General features: G+C 41.9%; 1 protein-coding gene across 2 annotated transcripts in view; it reads right to left on the bottom strand.

The window, feature by feature from the left end:
- The window catches only part of coro7 (coronin 7), a 168978-nt gene that overhangs the window by 127901 nt on the left and 23430 nt on the right, over positions 1-17647 (bottom strand). For both annotated transcript variants that reach the window (XM_072559696.1, XM_072559697.1), the window contains exons 2-7: positions 15141-15237; positions 9132-9212; positions 5613-5683; positions 5193-5376; positions 3123-3199; positions 744-794 (exon numbers count right to left, since the gene is read on the bottom strand). In XM_072559696.1, coding sequence (XP_072415797.1) covers positions 744-794; positions 3123-3199; positions 5193-5376; positions 5613-5683; positions 9132-9212; positions 15141-15237 — 561 coding nt within the window. The remainder of the gene's footprint in view (positions 1-743; positions 795-3122; positions 3200-5192; positions 5377-5612; positions 5684-9131; positions 9213-15140; positions 15238-17647) is intronic.

The following is a 17647-nucleotide window of genomic DNA, read 5'->3' as shown; positions in this document are numbered from 1 at the left end:
TGAAAGATTTAGAATAGGGCAACAGGAAAAAAGGATTTAACAAAGATAAAACAGGTTGGAAGAAAGTGAACGGTAAGAAGGTGAATGTCAGAGATGTGGGGAGAGGTGCCAAGGTGTGACTGTGTTAAAGACAGAACTGATTGGATCACAAAAAGGCCAAAATACGGGCTCAATGGGAGGTTGCTACTTATGACCCATAATGTCAATGCAGCATCCACAATAAGGCTTGGAAAGTCAATGTCTTGCCCTCGGGTTGGATGGAAATTCTGAAGGAAACCATACTGCAAGACAGCAAGTCTAAAGGGATAATAAATATAGTGAGAGGGAGTAAAGGTGTGCAAGATTAGGCCACAGAAAGCTCACTTGACTGGAAAGTTGACCACTGAGGAAGCTGGAGTTGGTGATAAGAAAGTAAAGAGCTCTTTGGAGAATGTGTAGAGGGTAATTGAAGGCAAACCTTGAAGTACTATACAGACTGCTGCCACAATAATAGCTGTGTACAGCCAGTGAGTAACACTACTTGCCCAAGAGTTTCCTCTTTATTCTGCACTACCTGGCTAATTTCTATTAAATGGATAAAGTTCTCACTGCATGGCTCCAAAAGATTAATATCCATTACATGCTATTGAAGGGTGCTGGTATTACAATGTTCTAAAATGTCCCCAGTTTTAATTCCAGTCATTAACATCCCACTTGCACACTTAGGACCAACACCCAGTCAGGGAGAAAGGAATAAAGATTACCTGCACAGCTGAGGTGGTGGCTCTCGGGTCAAAAATTCGTAGCTTCTTATCCTAATAACAATAAAAAAAATTAGTACAAGAAAGGAAGGTGGAGTTGTCCACATTTAGAGCACAGTGTTTAGAAAAAAAAAACATTTATAGCCACACGTAGGGAATGTTAAAGGAATTGCATGATGCTCAGCATCTAACCAGGGTATTGTACTCAGATTTTCACACACTACTCAGATGACAGCCAACATTAATGAAACTACAAATATTTGGGGTGTGTGTGTGTGGGTGGGTGGGGGGGGTTTGCGCCACGTACACACGCTCACAAGCAAAGTGTAGGTTGGGGGGGAGATGTTGACAAACACTGAGGTAGGGAAGCTTGAGAGCGCAAGCTGGGGAGGCAGACAGCATAGGCCAGAAGGCCCATTGTACCCAGAGATGTGGAATGTACGCCATCTAGTGGTTAGATTTGACTCTGACCAAAATCAAATTTGAACTGCAGTTTACAGTAAAATGACAATTCTTTTAAATGAGTAACATCAAGAGTAAACAAAAACAAATTCCTTCACGTTTTACAGGTGTAAATGCACAAAGGAAACTGCTGAGAAGACACAAGTCATTTAGGAAGAAGTGACACAAAATGCCTGACTTCTTTTCCCTACTGCAAAAGATCTTGAACATATCTTCCAGTTTCCTACTGGAAACTGGGCAAAGCGTAGTAAGGAACACTGGGGAAAAAAGATACTAGAGCTGCTAATGGGACTAAGCTGTTGGCCACATCCTTAGAGTATCAAACAAAAAAAAAGCAGGATAACTGATGCACTGGTTGCAATCTTCCAATTGCCCGGATTCTGAAAAAGTCCCAGCAGATTGGAAAATTTCAAACGTAACAGCACTAATCCAGAAAAGAGGTAGACAGAGAGCAGGAAATTATGGCCCAGTTAGCCTGCTTGTTATTGAGAAAACACTGAAATCCATTATTAAGGATGTTGTACTTAACAGGCCATTTAGAAAATCAAAATATAATTAAACAAACTTGACATTTTATGAAAAGAAAATCATGACAAATTCATTAAGCATTACTGAGGATTTAATAGACAGAGTGGATAAAGGTGCCCATCGAAGAGTGTATTTGAATTTCCAAATACATTGAATACGATACCACATAGAAGGTTCATCACAAGACAAGAGCTCATTGTCTTGGGGGTAATACTATCGAATGGGTAGAAGACTCGATAACTAACAACATTTTTGGATAAAATGACTCATTTGAGCTAGTGACTGTAAACAGTGAGGTGCCACAGGGATCACAGTTTTTAAAACTTCATTCATGGGATGTGGGCATCACTGGGCAGGCCAGCATTTATTACTCATCTCTAATTGTCCAGAGGGGAGTTAAGAGGCAACTACTTTGCTACGGTGAAGGCATGTGTAGGCTAGACCAGATAAAGGTGGTAGTTTCCTTCCCTAAAGAGCATTAGTGAACCAGATAGGTGTCTTCTTGACAATTGATGATAGTTTTATGGTCACAATTAAACTCCTAATTCCAGATTTTTTTAAATTCAAATTCTACTATCTGCCATGGCAGGACTCAAAGCCTGGTCGCTGGATTAATAGTCGAACAATACACCACTAGGCCATCACCTCCTAATGTTGGGACTTAAACTATTTATCATCTATGTTATTGATCTGAATGAACAGAGAGTATACTGCAGCTAAATCTGCCACGGATACAAAAACAGGTTGGAAAGTGAGTTATGAGGATGACTCAAAGAGGTTGCAGATAGGTTAAGTGAGTGGGCAAAATTTGGCTGGAGCATAATGAGAAAATGTCAAGCTATCCACTGATCAGAATGGAAAAGCCAAATACTTGAATAGAGAAACCACAGAATGCTGAAATACAGAAAGTTCCAGATGTCTTCTGACATGAATCACAAATTAGCATTCAGGTACATGTAGTAATTAGGAAGACTGGGCATAGTTGCATGCCTACAAAAACTATAGAATATCCATGATCTTAGGAGAAAAATATAGGCACTCAGAATAAATGACTCTAATCCATAGATTAAAGTAAGCTTTATTTATTTAACTGTAATTGATGATTTCATGGAATACCATCATGGGTTTGCTCCTCATCTATACCTTCAATGCACCTGAACATGGTTTTGTTGCCAAATACTGAAGCCATTAACTACTGTCTAAACTGGTAAAGGAACCAATTAAAAGGTCCTCTATTTTGACTTCAGCAATTGACTTTTGGCTGCAAATTTGAGTGCTCAAAACAACTTTGGAAATATTTAGCAATTAAACAGAAGACAGTGACATTTATCTAGATCCACTGGACATTACTGAATGAACTCACCCTGACTCTCTCTGATTAGTGACAATTACCTTACTTGATGAACCAAGGAGGCAACCATCTTTCTTCCAAGTTAAGCTTTGAATTTGATCCCCGTGATCTTCAAGAGCTAGAAGAAGAGAGTATAGAGTAAGGCACAGATTTACTATGCTTTAGACCTCAAGGCATGAGGGAAGAGAGAACCGATTTACCAGGCAGAGTTGGGCAAAGCTCCCAAGCGAAGGAGAAAACACTGCAGGAGAGATGGAGACAGGAAGTGGAAGAAATTTACACTGTCATGGTAATCTTTAAACAATTCAGTTGACTATACATGCGGAGCAGCTCCAAACAGCTCTACAAGGTGCCAGCCTTGGCTAACCCCTTGAGAGTTCAAGGCCCTCATTGTCAGGGATATCAGCCCATAATCCAGACAGACATTACTGTGCTGCACTGTAATAGGTGCCAACATTTGGACACACAAAATAACCATCTACCCTCACAGGTGGACATAAAAGATCTCATGACACTATTTCACAAGATATACAGAAATTTTCCCCAACTCTCCAGAACAACATTTATCTCTCAATAAACTGTATAATAACTGGTGATTTTAAAAAAATTCTGTGATCTGGATAATGTTGACAAGGTTTATTTATTGGTCACTGGTAGTTACATTAAGAGGCCAGTGCTGGGATCCCTTCTTAAACGCACTATTCACTGATTTAGTCCAGAGTGCCTTTCTAGGATTTCAGAGGACAGTTAAGGATCAAGTTGGTGATCAACTGTAACCAAAGAAAACTCCAAACAGGGTAAGGATGACAATTTTCACAAAAAAAGGTTTTAACGCTGCTGGGTTTCACTTCATGGTCACTTCTGCTGACGTCAATATTTTGAGCAAGCAATTACATTACAACAGCAACTACATTTCAAACTACTTAACTGGCTATGATTATGGTCTGACAGGATTTGGCAACCAACATCAACAGGAGAGTGGCAGCCATGGACTCAAAGAAAGCTGATCCTGTAACAGGGGTCAACTCCAGCAGACAAAGGAGCAGACAAAAAACTCAAGAAGCACAAATTCCAGGCAGAGGAGGAATCCCAGAAGAGTTAAGGCAAAGAGACCATTCATCCTATTATGACTGCATCAGCTCATTAAATAAGCATCATTACCTAATGCCAATCTCCTACTATTTCCCCAAACCCTTGCACATTATTTTTATCCAAATAAAGATTTAATGCCCTCTTGAATGCCTCAATTGGACCTGCCTTCACCAAACTTCTAGCCAGTGCATTCCATACTCTTGACTACTTGCTGAGTGGAAAAGTTCTCTCAGATCACCCTTACTTACTTTGCAGATCATTTTAAATCTATACCCTCTTGTTCTTTTTATGACCTGGATCTCCCTTTCTACTCTATCCAGCCCGCTCATGATTTTGAGGAGATCTCCTCTTAGGCTTCTTCTCTCCAAGGAGAATAGTCCCAACTTCTTCAATCTATCCTCATTCCTGAAATCATTCTTGTAAACTGCTTCTGCGCAGGGACATTAAAACCCTCACTCACACGAATTGGGAAGGCAGCAGGATGAGTGACTATATGCTGGAGAAGAGAATAGGATGCAATTGGAGAAAATATAAACACAAAAGGCTGGATCTGAGAGGGACAAGGTTACTGCTGCTATTGCTTAAAAGAACCATTTGAACAGAACTATTATGTAGTGTATAAGACTGCTACTAATGATTCAGATAAAAGGCGATTCTTGTGGATCCACACCATGAGTAGAGATGAAGATCTTCTGCAGAAGTAACATTATTTGGAAAACTACGTTGATAGAACATGAGTTAATTGAGCTGCACTCAAATGAAGATGAGAAAGTCCTTGACATAAAGAAGTTGAAGCTCTACAAACACAAAGCAACGAAAAACTATGACTCAACTTAGCAATGTTCATATTGCACAGTAAATACGAGATGCATGTTACAGCTGCTATTTAACATGTAACTATGATTTATACTGATCACATTTTGCTTGTTAATTTATACTTACATTGATTTTGCATTGATCATTATTTATTTAAAATAAAAAGAAACCTCATACACCATCAGATTGTCCTCAAATCTCACCTGCCATTGCTTTCTTCTGTGACACATCCCATATTTTGGCTGTATTTCCAGCTCCACTTGCTAAAACTCCATCTGCAGAAGGATGAAACAATATACATTCCACCCTCACAGCTTCTGGTCCCAGAGTGATGTTCTGTCCAGATGATACCTGCTGAAAAGTGTCAGGTAGTCGCCACAGCTTTACCTGACCATTAGAAACATTTGATATTAAACACAAAGATTTTGTTCTATTTTGTTAATCAAATACATTGAATATTTTTAGATCCCAAGACACAGCAGATGCAAAGGTAAAGTACAGCCCCAGCTTTCCCCCACTACACCACTCCAAATAGGAATCAGTCCACATGGAGCAGCCCATGTCCTCATGATGGAACTTCCCCATCTCCTGCGCAGGATGCCCTGCGAAGAATGGTAGCTTACCGTCACATCAGCTGAACACGTTGCCAATAATTCATCATCAAATGGGGAGAAATCAAAATCAGTCACCAGATCTGTAAAGAGAAAAGGCAACAGTTCATACTGACATTGCACAGCTCAAGACCATGTAAGGTACACTAACATTCTGGTTACGCTACTGGATTGGCAATTCGGGGGTCTGGAATGGAGTGATGATCCAGAGACATGGATTCAAATCCCACCATAGTACCATGAGAATTTATATTGAGCAACACAATAGTTCTTTTTATTCTCTCGGCATTTATAGGCTTCACTGGCTAGGCACTTGCTTTAATACAGGATTAGTGGTGCTGGAAGAGCACAGCAGTTCAGGCAGCATCCAACAAGCAGCGAAATCGACGTTTCGGGCAAAAGCCCTTCATTAGGAATAACTTGCTTTAATACAGTAGAGTGGTTTACTGTTTCATTTCGACACAGTATGATCATATGTAGGCCAGGCCAAACAAGGACTGGAGATTTCCTTACTTAAGGAATATTAGTGAACCAGAGGGGTTTTCACTGCATAATGGTCACCATTGCTAAGGTTAAGGGCCACATCATCTGACAGGAAAACTGTTACTCCTGAAGTACAGACTGATTTTGTGTGTAAGGATCATGTGGAAGTTCCAGCACAGCCAATTCCGCAAAAGATATCAATAGGTCAGGAAAGTGACAGATCAGGAAAGTGAAGCTGAGGTCAAAGATCAGGTGTGATTTTCTGAATGCCTTTACAGACTTAAAGGGTCGTATGGTCTACTCCTGCTGTTGTGTGATGTCAGTGCCAACATGTGTATCCAGGAATTTCAGAATAGGAGGCCATTTAGACCTTTGAAACTGTTTTGTCACTTAATGAAATCGTAGCTGATCTACAATCCAATACAGAAATCTATCAATCTTAAATTTAAAATATTAAAGGGAGCAGTCCAGAGTGTGCATATCTACCATAAGAATCTGGAATTAAGAGTCTAATGATGATCTTGAAACCAATGGCACTTATTGTGATAATCCATCTGATTCACTGATGGCCGTTAGGGAAGGAAAGTGTCATCCTTAACTGCTCTGGCCTACATGTGACTCCAGATTTACAGCAACGTGGTTTACTTTTAACTTGCCCCCTGGGCAATAAATATTGATCTAGCCAGTGACAACCACATCCTATGAATAATTTTTTTTAAAAAGTAATTAATAATTGACTCAGCAGTAACTGCTATTTGCAGAATAACGTTCCAGATTTCAACCACCTTTACCGTGCAGAAGGATTTCCTCACATCACTTCTGAAAGTATAAACATTAAAGCAAGGTCAATGTTCCCTAGACCGAGATGGAGTACATACTCCAACCAGCCAACAGAGTTTTTACTTTCTATCCATATCCTTTCCTCTTAATATCTTGAAAACTTTAATCAAATCACTCCTTGGCTTTCCAGATTCTAAGGTTTAGCTCTAGTTTGTGCAATCTCTCTTATAATTTCACCATTGGAGTCCAGGTATATTTTTAGTTAATGTGTGCAGCATTCATTCTGAGGCTAATATATTTTTCTGAAAGCGTGGTGTCCAGAACTGCCAAGTGTTCTCCAATTGGGTTATAACCAGGGCTTTGTGTAGCTGAAGCACGATTCTATGGCTTGCATCTTTGACTTCTTGATATAAGAAGGTCAATATTCCATTAGACAGGATGGGAAATTAGACGGTTGCTTGAAAATGAACAATGCTTAGGGTTACAGAGAGAAGACGGGAGAATGGCACTAAAGTGAGATACTCGTATGGAGAGTCATGCAGACATGATGGGTTGAAAGATCGCCTCTGTGCAGTGACAACTGCGATCAACATTTTAAATTGTTTTCTGAAAAACAAATAGTCCCAAATTTCTTTGGATCTCTGCTGTGTAGTTTTTCACCATTTTAAAAAGTACCATCTTCTGTCTTTTTTTTAAGTCCAAAGTGGGCAATTTCATTTCACATTGAAATTAATTTACTCCTGTTTTGCCCATCTATAACATTATGTTTCCATCTACATTTCTTACAATGCCATAATTCTTTGCCTCATTGGAAAATATGGGCATAAATGTGGGTTCCTATACCATCTTAAGTTGTTGACTCTCACACTAAAATGTTGAGGCCTGAACACAAATCCTTGCAGTATATCATTAGTTACAGTACCTATTCATTAACCCTATTCTCCCAGCTCCAGTCAAGCAATTTCCTAATCAGTTCAATAGTTTATATTCAATGCTATGCATTAATTTTAGCCATGTTTCGTATCAGGAACTTTATCAAACATTTTCTTAAAAAGTTCATATGAATAACATTCCATATACAATGCCTGTCCACTGCAGTAATCACTATTTCAAAGCATTCATAAGATTCATGAAATATGACATTCCATTACAATCCTATACCGGCTCTCTAATCTGAGGATTTTCTTTAATAACTTTATCTTTAATTATAAAGTCTAAATTTCCCATCGGATATTAGATTAACTAAGCTATAATTCCCTAGATTCAACTCTCTTTTTTTTAGTTAAGATTAAGTACAACCTTCCAGTTTAAAGGTATGTATCACATCTTACCAAAGTCAAAGCCTACACTTCACATCTCTCAATCACCAATTTTCTTCGGCTGACTGTTGGTCTGTTATAGTTAACTGACAGAGGTCGGTCAGCATGGAATGGTTAACAGCTACATTATTGTTTACCCTGCAATTATCAGGGTGATGTTAATACAATTCAATGTAGGTTACAAAAAAATAGAACCCCATAGCCTTGTGGTACAATGGTAGTGCCTCTACCTTGCAGACAGAATGTCTGGGTTCAAATTCCACCTGCCCTGTAGGTAGGTCATTGCATGGCCAAATAGGTTGATTAAAAATATCTACAAAGTTCTTCAGGCAGTAATGGTCAAGTAGTTAAGTCCATAGGATTAAAATCATTTGGAGTTGCCCAATGCAAGTTCTACCAACCACGAGGGATTATGTGGCAAAGTGTTAATGTTCCTACCTCTGGACTCTAAAACCCAGGTTCAAGGCCCACCCACCCAGGATGCATTGTGTCGTAATATGCCTAAATGGTTCAATTAAAAATTATAGGGCTCCTATGGCATAGTGCAAATGCCCCTAGCTCAGAATCACAAGATCTGGGTTCAAGCTGCACCTACTCGAGATATGTCATAACATATGAACGTGTTGATTAAAAACATTTACAAACCTTCAGAAGGAGGTGCTGATTATAGTTCTTCATCATCGAGATAGATTCTGTGCAGCTGAGTTTATGCTGGAAAATACAAGCTCCCTGAACAGAACCAGCTTCAGCAAAAAACACACAGCACAGTATCAGGCTAATGTGTGAAAGTGATTAGAAATAGAATAGTCCACCACTATAGGAGTGACAACCACACGTAATGGCAGCAGAGAGGCAGTTCCCACTGAGCACGAAACTGCACTTTAATGACCAGAAGTGCTAACAGTACAGGATCCCATAGTAAGGGCCTTAGCAGATTCTCTGCACTTACCTGCATGACAATGAAGCTCTAACACCTGCCGTTTATCTCCATTTCCAGTTTCCAGTGGCAGAATTCCTAAAGTCCCTCCTCCTGAATGAAACAACACAATGACTTTAGAATATAACCTGTTCAGAAAGGCAATGCATAATACTGACTCTCAGGACATTATCATAAAGTTAAAAACTTTATTGAGGTGTTGAGAGCTCAACAACAACTCATTATTATAACTCATGAATCAAACTTCCTATTTGTATTATTCCCCTCTCTGGTGCTCAAGTCCATTCTAATCTTACCCACTGTTTTGAACAGAGAATGAATCATTGCCTTAAACACAGGTGAGGTGCCAGAAGACTGGAGGGTTGCTCATGTTGTCCCTGTGTACAAGAAGGGTAGTAGGGATATTCCGGGTAACTACAGACCAGTGAGCCTGACGTCAGTGGTGGGAATATTGCTGGAGAAGGTACTGAGGGATAAAATCTATTTATATTTAGAAAAGAATGGGCATATCAGTGATAGGCAACATAGTTTTGAGAGGGGAGATCATGCCTTACTAACTTAATAGAGTTCTTTGAGGAAGTGACCAAGTTGATAGATAAAGGAAGAGCTGTAGATTCATACACATGGATTTTAATAAGACGTTTGATAAAGTTCCCCATGGTAAACTAATGGAGAAAATGCACATGCTATGCACGGTGTTCTAGCTAGGTGGATAAAGAACTGGTTGAGCAACAGGAGACAGAGTGTTTCGTAAAATTGAGAAAGGTGACCAGTGCCGGGGCTGCTATTGTCTGCGATATACATAAATGATCTGAAAGAGGGCATTGTTGGTCTGATCAGTAAGTTTGCAGATGACACGAAGATTGGTGGAGTAGCAGAAAGCATAGGAGACTGTCAAAGAATATAGGAGAATATAGATAGACTGGAAAGTTGGGTGAAGAAGTGGCGATGGAGTCCAATCCAGTCAAATGTGAGATGATGTATTTTGGGAAGTCTAATTCGAAAGCGAATTACACAGTAAATGGAAGAGCCTTGGGAAAAGTTGATGAGCAGAGAGATCTGGGAATTCAAGTCCATTGTCCCCTGAAGGTGGCTGCACAGGTGGGTAGAGTGGTCAAGAGGGCATATGGTATGCTTGCCTTCAGCGGACGGGGTATTGAGTATAAGAGCTGGCAGCCCATTGTATAAGACTTTGGTTCGGCCACATTTAGAATACTGTGTACAATTCTGGTCGCTACATTACCAAAACGACGTGGACGCTTTAGAGAGGGTGCAGAGAAGGTTTACGAGGATGTTTCCTGGTATGGAAGGTGCTAGTTATGAAGAGAGGTTGAGTAGATTAGGATTATTTTCATTAGAAAAAAGGAGATTGAGGGGGGACCTGATTGAGGTATACAAAATCATGAAGGGTATAGATTATCGAGATAGATTATGTGCAGCTGAGTTTATGCTGGAAAATACAAGCTCCCTGAACAGAACCAGCTTCAGCAAAAAACACACAGCACAGTATCAGGCTAATGTGTGAAAGTGATTTGAAATAGAATAGTCCACCACTATAGGAGTGACAACCACACGTAATGGCAGCAGAGAGACAGTTCCCACTGAGCACGAAACTGCACTTTAATGACCAGAAGTGCTAACAGTACAGGATCCCATAGTAAGGGCCTTAGCAGATTGTCATGCAGGATAGAGATAAGCTTATTCCCAGGGTGAAGGATTCAATAATGAGAGGACACACTTTCAAGGTGAGAAGTGAAAAGTTTAAGGGGGATCCACGCGGCAAGTACTTTACACAGAGGGTGGTAGGTGCCTGGAACGCATTGCCAGCAGTGGTAGTAGAGACAGGCACGGTAGATTCATTTAAGATGCATCTAGACAGACGGAGTAGGTGGGGAGCAGAGGGATACAGATGTTTAGGAATTGGGTGACAGGTTTAGATAGTGGATTTGGACTGGCTCAGGCTTGGAGGGTCAAAGGGCCTGTTACTGGGCTGTAAATTTTCTTTGTTCTTTGGCCATTTCTGTTGTTTGTTGACCTTTGGCACATTTAGTAGTAGAGGTGAAAGTCTCTGATTACTCATTGTAGTTAGGTGCACTCCCCTCAATGCCATCCTTCACATGCAAATATTGAAATTTTGGTATATAGAACAATACAGCACATGAACAGGCCCTTTGGCCCATGATTTTGTGCCAAAGATGACACCAAATTAAACTAATCCCTTCTGCTTGCCCTTGGTCCATATTCCGCCACACCTTACATCATCTTCTGTTTATTTAAAAGGTTCTTAAATGCCCCTATCATATCTGCCTCCACCGCCACCACTGGCAGTGCATTCCAGATGGTGTAAAAGAAAATTTGCCGCTCACATCCACTTTGAACTTTTCCCCTCTCAACTTAAAAGCATGCCCCTTGTTCTAGACATTGTAATGCTGGGGAAAAAAAGAAGATTCTGGCCATCAACTCTATCCATGCATCCCTTAATTCTATAGACTTCGATCAAGTCTCCCCTTAGCCTCCACTGCTCCAGAGAAAACAACCCAAGTTTTTCTAGCCTCTCTTTACAGCTCAAACCCTCTAGTCCAGCCAGCATTTTAGCAAACCTCTTCTGCGCCTTCTCAAAAGCCTCTTTTCTGGAATGTGGAGACCAGAATTAAATGCAATACTCTAAGTGTGGCCTAACTAAAGGCTTATAAAGCTGCAACACGACATCCTGACTCTTCTACTCAATTCCTCAACCAATAAAGGCAAGCATGTCATACACCTGCTTTACCATCCTATCTACTTGTGTGGCCACTTTCAGGGAGCTATGAACTTGAACCCCAAGATCCCTCTGTACATAATGCTGTTCAGGGTCCTGCCATTTACTGTACACTTTTCCTTAATATTTGCTCTCCCAATGTGCAGTACCTCACACTTACACAGTTTAAACTCCATCTGCCATTTCTCCACCCATGTCTGGAACTGATCTATATCCTGCTGTATCCTTTGACAATCTTTTACTTTATCCACAACTCCACTGAACTTTGCATCATCTGCACGCTTACTAACTCACCCACCTACATTTTCATCCAAGTCATTTATATATGCCACAAACAGCAGAGGTCCCAGTACATATCCCTGAGAAACATCACTAGTCACGGACATCCTGCCTGAAAATCACCCTTCCACCACTACCCTCTGTCTTCTGTGAGCAAGCCAATTCTGAATCCATTAAGCTAAGTCACTGCAGATCCCAAGCATCTTAAACTTCTCAATGAGCCTACCATGAGGGACCTTCTCAAAAGCCTTACGAAAATCAACGTAGACAACACCCACTGCTCTAACCTCATCGATCACCTTAATCACCTCCTCAAAAAATTCAATCAAGTTAGTAAGACATGTCCTGCCCTGCACAAAGCCATGCTGATTGTCCCTAATTAGATCATGCTTTACCAAATGCATGTAAATCCTATCCCTAAGAATTCTCTCCAATAGCTTCCCAACCACCGATGTGACATTCACCAGTCTATACGTTCCTGGATTATCCCCTTTTCCTTTCTTGAATAGAGGAACAACATTAGCTATTCACCAGTCCTCCAGCACCTCTCCAGTGGCTAATAGAGATCTTGGTCAAGGCCCTAGCAATCTCCTCTCTTTCCTCTCAATACACAGTATTCCATCAAAGAGGCTCGTACAGGAACAAGGGTAGGCCATTCAGTCCCTTTAATGTGTTTCATCAATCACCAAGATTGATCTCACCTCGATTCTCAATACCCTCAATGAATGAAAATCGATTCAATCATCCTTACAACCACAATGCCTGGGAGAATGAGTTTGTGATTTCCACTACCCTGTGAAAAAGTACTTCTCGATTTCATGGCATGATTCTAATTTTAAGATGACAGATTGTGAGCAGGAAGCATGTGATACTATGCTGCAGCCAAATTCAAGCCCTGTGGAGATCAGCTAACTCCATCTAAGATAAGGCTCACAGGATATCTTGCTCAGAGTGGCTGGGTCACTTTGGCCATTTGGGCAGATGATGTGTTGCAGTTATTGAACATAGGAACTCCTGGATACAAGGATAATCTCAGGCAAACAGGCATGCAATATTGCTTGCAGCCTCAACAGCTTCAGCTCAGGAGTTCGAGCGAGGATTGAACTATCAATAGTGTAGCAGTGAGAAAGAAAAGCTACCAGAACATTTTATTCAGTCATTTCCCAGAGGATAGTGTCCTCCGATTTGGTCACTGGGCAGGGAAAGGAGGGTGTGACTGCCAATAAGACAAGCAAAGGGACCCAGAGGGCTGGAGCACATAGCCTCAGATTTACAATTGTATGATGAAATTTGAGGGATGTTTTTCAGCTGATTTGAAGCGACTGAGGGCTATAATGTAGATGAACTAACTGACCATGCACCATTGTATGGGAAGCCATTCATGTGGAGAGAGCAAAAAGGAACAGTGGTATCAGGAGACAATATGGTAAAGGAGGTTGGCACTGTTCTCTGCAGCAAAGACTAACTGTCCAGAAGGCTGAACCCAGTACCATGGTTTGGGACAGAAGACAACTTAGACAGGGAAGGGAAGGATCCAGTAAACATGGTCCAATAAACATGGTACCGCCAACATAGGTAGTCAAGTAAAAAGAGATTTCTGTGGAATTAGTATGAGGAGCTAGGCACCAAATGAAGCAGAACTCCAAAAGTTAATAATCACTGGATTACTACCTCAGCTATATATAAATTGGCTTTGGACAAATAGCAGTACAGAAATTAAAGCATGGCTCAAAGGCTGGTAAGGAAGATGCGATTTCCAATTTGTAGGGCACTGCTACTAGTACGTGGGAAAGTAGAGGCTTTACGATTGGGATAGTCTACACCTAAACAGTGCTGGATCCACGGTTCTACCAAGCTACATAAAACCCTCTTTACTTACCTAGTTAAGTTCAATTGTGGAGACAAGGCCCTCAAACTGAGAAGATGTGGAAACACAAGAAAAGTAGAGTCAAGCCAAGAGTTCTAGAAGGTCATTATATGGGAAATGATAAGCAGACTGTGTCAAAAAGGGTTGGAGAATAGATATTTAAGAGCAAATCAACAGGTAAGATTACAGGCTACAGAAATCATAAAAGAATAAACCTAAAGATTCTGTATCTACATGTATGATGCATCCAAAACAAAACATATGAACTGATAGTGTAAACAAAAATATGTTTAATCTGACTGCAGTTATAGATGCTATGAAATAGATTGAGACTTAAATGCTGAAGAGTATATGACACGTGAAAGGACAGGTAGCTAGGAACAGGTAGACAAGTAGTCCTGCAAATTAATTGTAGTGTTAGGTCATCCCCTTTCATGTGCTAATTTCAGGACAACAGGATATGACAACAGTTTAGATATAGATGAAAATTTACATGTGGGGAAGTGGTGTACAGGTCCCCCTGAGGTTCTCTCAGACTTTGGGGTGGCATAGTGGTTAGCACTGCTGTCTCTCAGCGCCAGGCACCCAGGTTTGATTCCCACCTCGGGCGACTGTCTGTGTGGAGATTGCACATTCTCCCAGTGTCTGCGTGTGTTTCCTCCAGGTGCTCCGATTTCCTCCCACAAACAGGTCAGGTGAATTGGCCATGCTAAATTGCCCATAGTAATAGGTGCATTAGTCAGGGGTAATTATAGATTAGGGGAATGTGTCTGGGTGGGTTCTCTTTGGAGGGTCGGTGTGGACTTGTTGGGCCGAAGGGCCTGTTTCCATACTGTAGGTAATCTAATCTAATCATGTTGTTTTGTAGCATTATCTCAAAAAAAAACAGACCTTTTGAATATTTTTAAAGAGAGGTAGATAGATTCTTGGTAAGGAAATGAAAGGTTATCAAATCCTATGCAGCAGTGTGGAGGTGACAGAAACAATCAGATCAGCCATGATTTTATTAGATGGCAGAGCAGACTCAAAAAGGTCCTCTCCTACTCCTAATGTTCACATGTTTGTATTAGGACGACTTCACACACTGAAGTCACTGTAGTCTATTTCTTGATCTCACCTGGGCTCTGTGCATTGAAAGCGATGAAGGCACAGCTTGATTTGATATGATTTCCATAGGAGGCAGCAGAGCTTGACTTAATGTCATTGATCCAATCCTGCAGAGGCATTAAAATAAGATTTACAGCCTGAAAACTTCCTGTTCTAACCATGCTTTCCAAAAACAGCAATATTTCTCAACCTGACCTCATGACCAGGGGAGAAAGTGAGGACTGCAGATGCTGGAGATCAGAGCTGAGAATGTGTTGCTGGAAAAGCGCAGCAGGTCAGGCAGCATCAAAGAAACAGGAGAATCGCGTTTCAGGCATAAGCCCTTCTTCAGGAATGAGGAAAGTGTGTCCAGCAGGCTAAGATAAAAGGTAGGGAGGAGGGACTTGGGGGAGGGGCGTTGGGAATGCGATAGGTGGAGGGAGGTCAAGGTGAGGGTGATAGGCCGGAGTGGGGTGGGGGCGGAGAGGTCAGGAAGAAGATTGTAGGTTAGGAAGGCGGTGCTGAGTTCGAGGGATTTGACTGAGACAAGGTGGGGGGAGGGGAAATGAGGAAACTGGAGAAATCTGAGTTCATCCCTTGTGGTTGGAGGGTTCCCAGGCGGAAGATGAGGCGCTCTTCCTCCAACCGTCCTGTTGCCATGGTCTGGTGATGGAGGAGTCCAAGGACCTGCATGTCCTTGGTGGAGTGGGAGGGGGAGTTGAACTGTTGGGCTACGGGGTGGTTGGGTTGGTTGGTCCGGGTGTCCCAGAAACGTTCCGCAAGTAGGCGGCCTGTCTCCCCAATACAGAGGAGGCCACATCGGGTGCAGCGGATGCAATAGATGGTGTGTGTGGAGGTGCAGGTGAATTTATGGTGGATATGGAAGTGTCCCTTGGGGCCTTGGAGGGAAGTAAGGGGGGAGGTGTGGGCGCAAGTTTTGCATTTCTTGCGATTGCAGGGGAAGGTGCTGGGAGTGGGGGTTGTGGACCTGACGAGGGAGTCACGGAGGGAGTGGTCTTTTCGGAACGCTGATAGGGGAGGGGAGGGGAGGGAAATATGTCCCTGGTGGTGGGGTCCGTTTGGAGGTGGCGGAAATGACAGCGGATGATATGCTGGACATGGAGGTTGGTGGGATGGTAGGTGAGGACCAGTGGGGTTCTGTCCTGGTGGCGGTTGGTGGGGCGGGGCTCAAGGGCAGAGGAGCGGGAAGTGGAAGAGATGCAGTGGAGGGCATCGTCGACTACGTCTGGGGGGAAATTGTGGTCCTTGAAGAAGATAATAAAACCCAACGGGGGTGACACTATAACGAGGTAATGGAGACTCGCCACCTCCCCACCAAAAATTGCTGAATTTCTCCAAGCACTTTCTCCAACCAACCCAACCACCCCGTAGCCCAACACTTCAACTCCCCCTCCGACTCCACCAAGGACATGCAGGTCCTTGGACTCCTCTATCGCCAGACCATGGCAACACGACGGTTGGAGGAAGAGCGCCTCATCTTCCGCCTGGGAACCCTCCAATCACAAGGGATGAACTCAGATTTCTCCAGTTTCCTCATTTCCCCTCCCCGCACCTTGTCTCAGTCAAATCCCTCGAACTCAGCACCGCCTTCCTAACCTGCAATCTTCTTCCTGACCTCTCCGCCCCCACCCCATCTCCCGCCTATCACCCTCACCTTAACCTCCTTCCACCTATCGCATTCCCAACGCCCCTCCCCCAAGTCTCTCCTCCCTACCTTTTATCTTAGCCTGCTTGGCACACCCTCCTCATTGCTGAAGAAGGGCTTATGCCCGAAACGTCGATTCTCCTGTTCTTTGGATGCTGCCTGACCTGCTGCGTTTTTCCAACAACACATTTTCAGCTCATGATCAGGGGTCTCTATACCTGTTTTACAATTATTCCTTCGACCCATGTCATTCTACCATTATAGTCTCTCTCTCCATATCGTACCAAACTGTCACATTAATTATAACGGTTTAAAAATCAAAACCTCATCAGGGATTGATTTATTCAATAGGTACATCTATCTTAAATAACCTATTATAAGTTACAAGTCAACTGATTTCAATAGTGCTCAGAGCTTGAAGACACAAAGCAGACTAACTTGCAGGTGAAGTAGACACATAGCATAAGTCCTTAAAAGTGAATTTTCTTTTTCTTTAATATAAGGTACAAACATACAACATGCCTCTCCTTCCATAAAGCAAGTTCAACTATTTACAACAGAAAATCAGCATGAATCTCTATAACACAATTAGTTTGCTGATACATCCAGATCTCATAATGCTGACTTTAGATGAAGGGTGTTGTCGATTGACATATCATCTGTTATTCCTGTTTGTGTTCAAATTTTCCTTTCAGGGACAGAGTTGTTGTCTCAGCATTTCGTTATCCTGATGCACCATAGCCATGTTTTGCTATAGGTTAGCCACCAAGTGATTTTGTTCCTCAAGCTGTTTTGATTGGTTCTAATTTGTTTGGTATTTACAGTTCTGTTCCTCAACAGCTTTTAGCTCATTTTGAAGTTCCTGGTTTTAC

The sequence above is a fragment of the Chiloscyllium punctatum genome, chromosome 40 (genome assembly GCF_047496795.1).
Source record: "Chiloscyllium punctatum isolate Juve2018m chromosome 40, sChiPun1.3, whole genome shotgun sequence".
Lineage (NCBI taxonomy): Eukaryota > Metazoa > Chordata > Chondrichthyes > Orectolobiformes > Hemiscylliidae > Chiloscyllium > Chiloscyllium punctatum.
The sequence above is the reverse complement of the archived record's forward strand: the minus strand, read 5'-3'. Positions and strand labels throughout refer to the sequence as shown.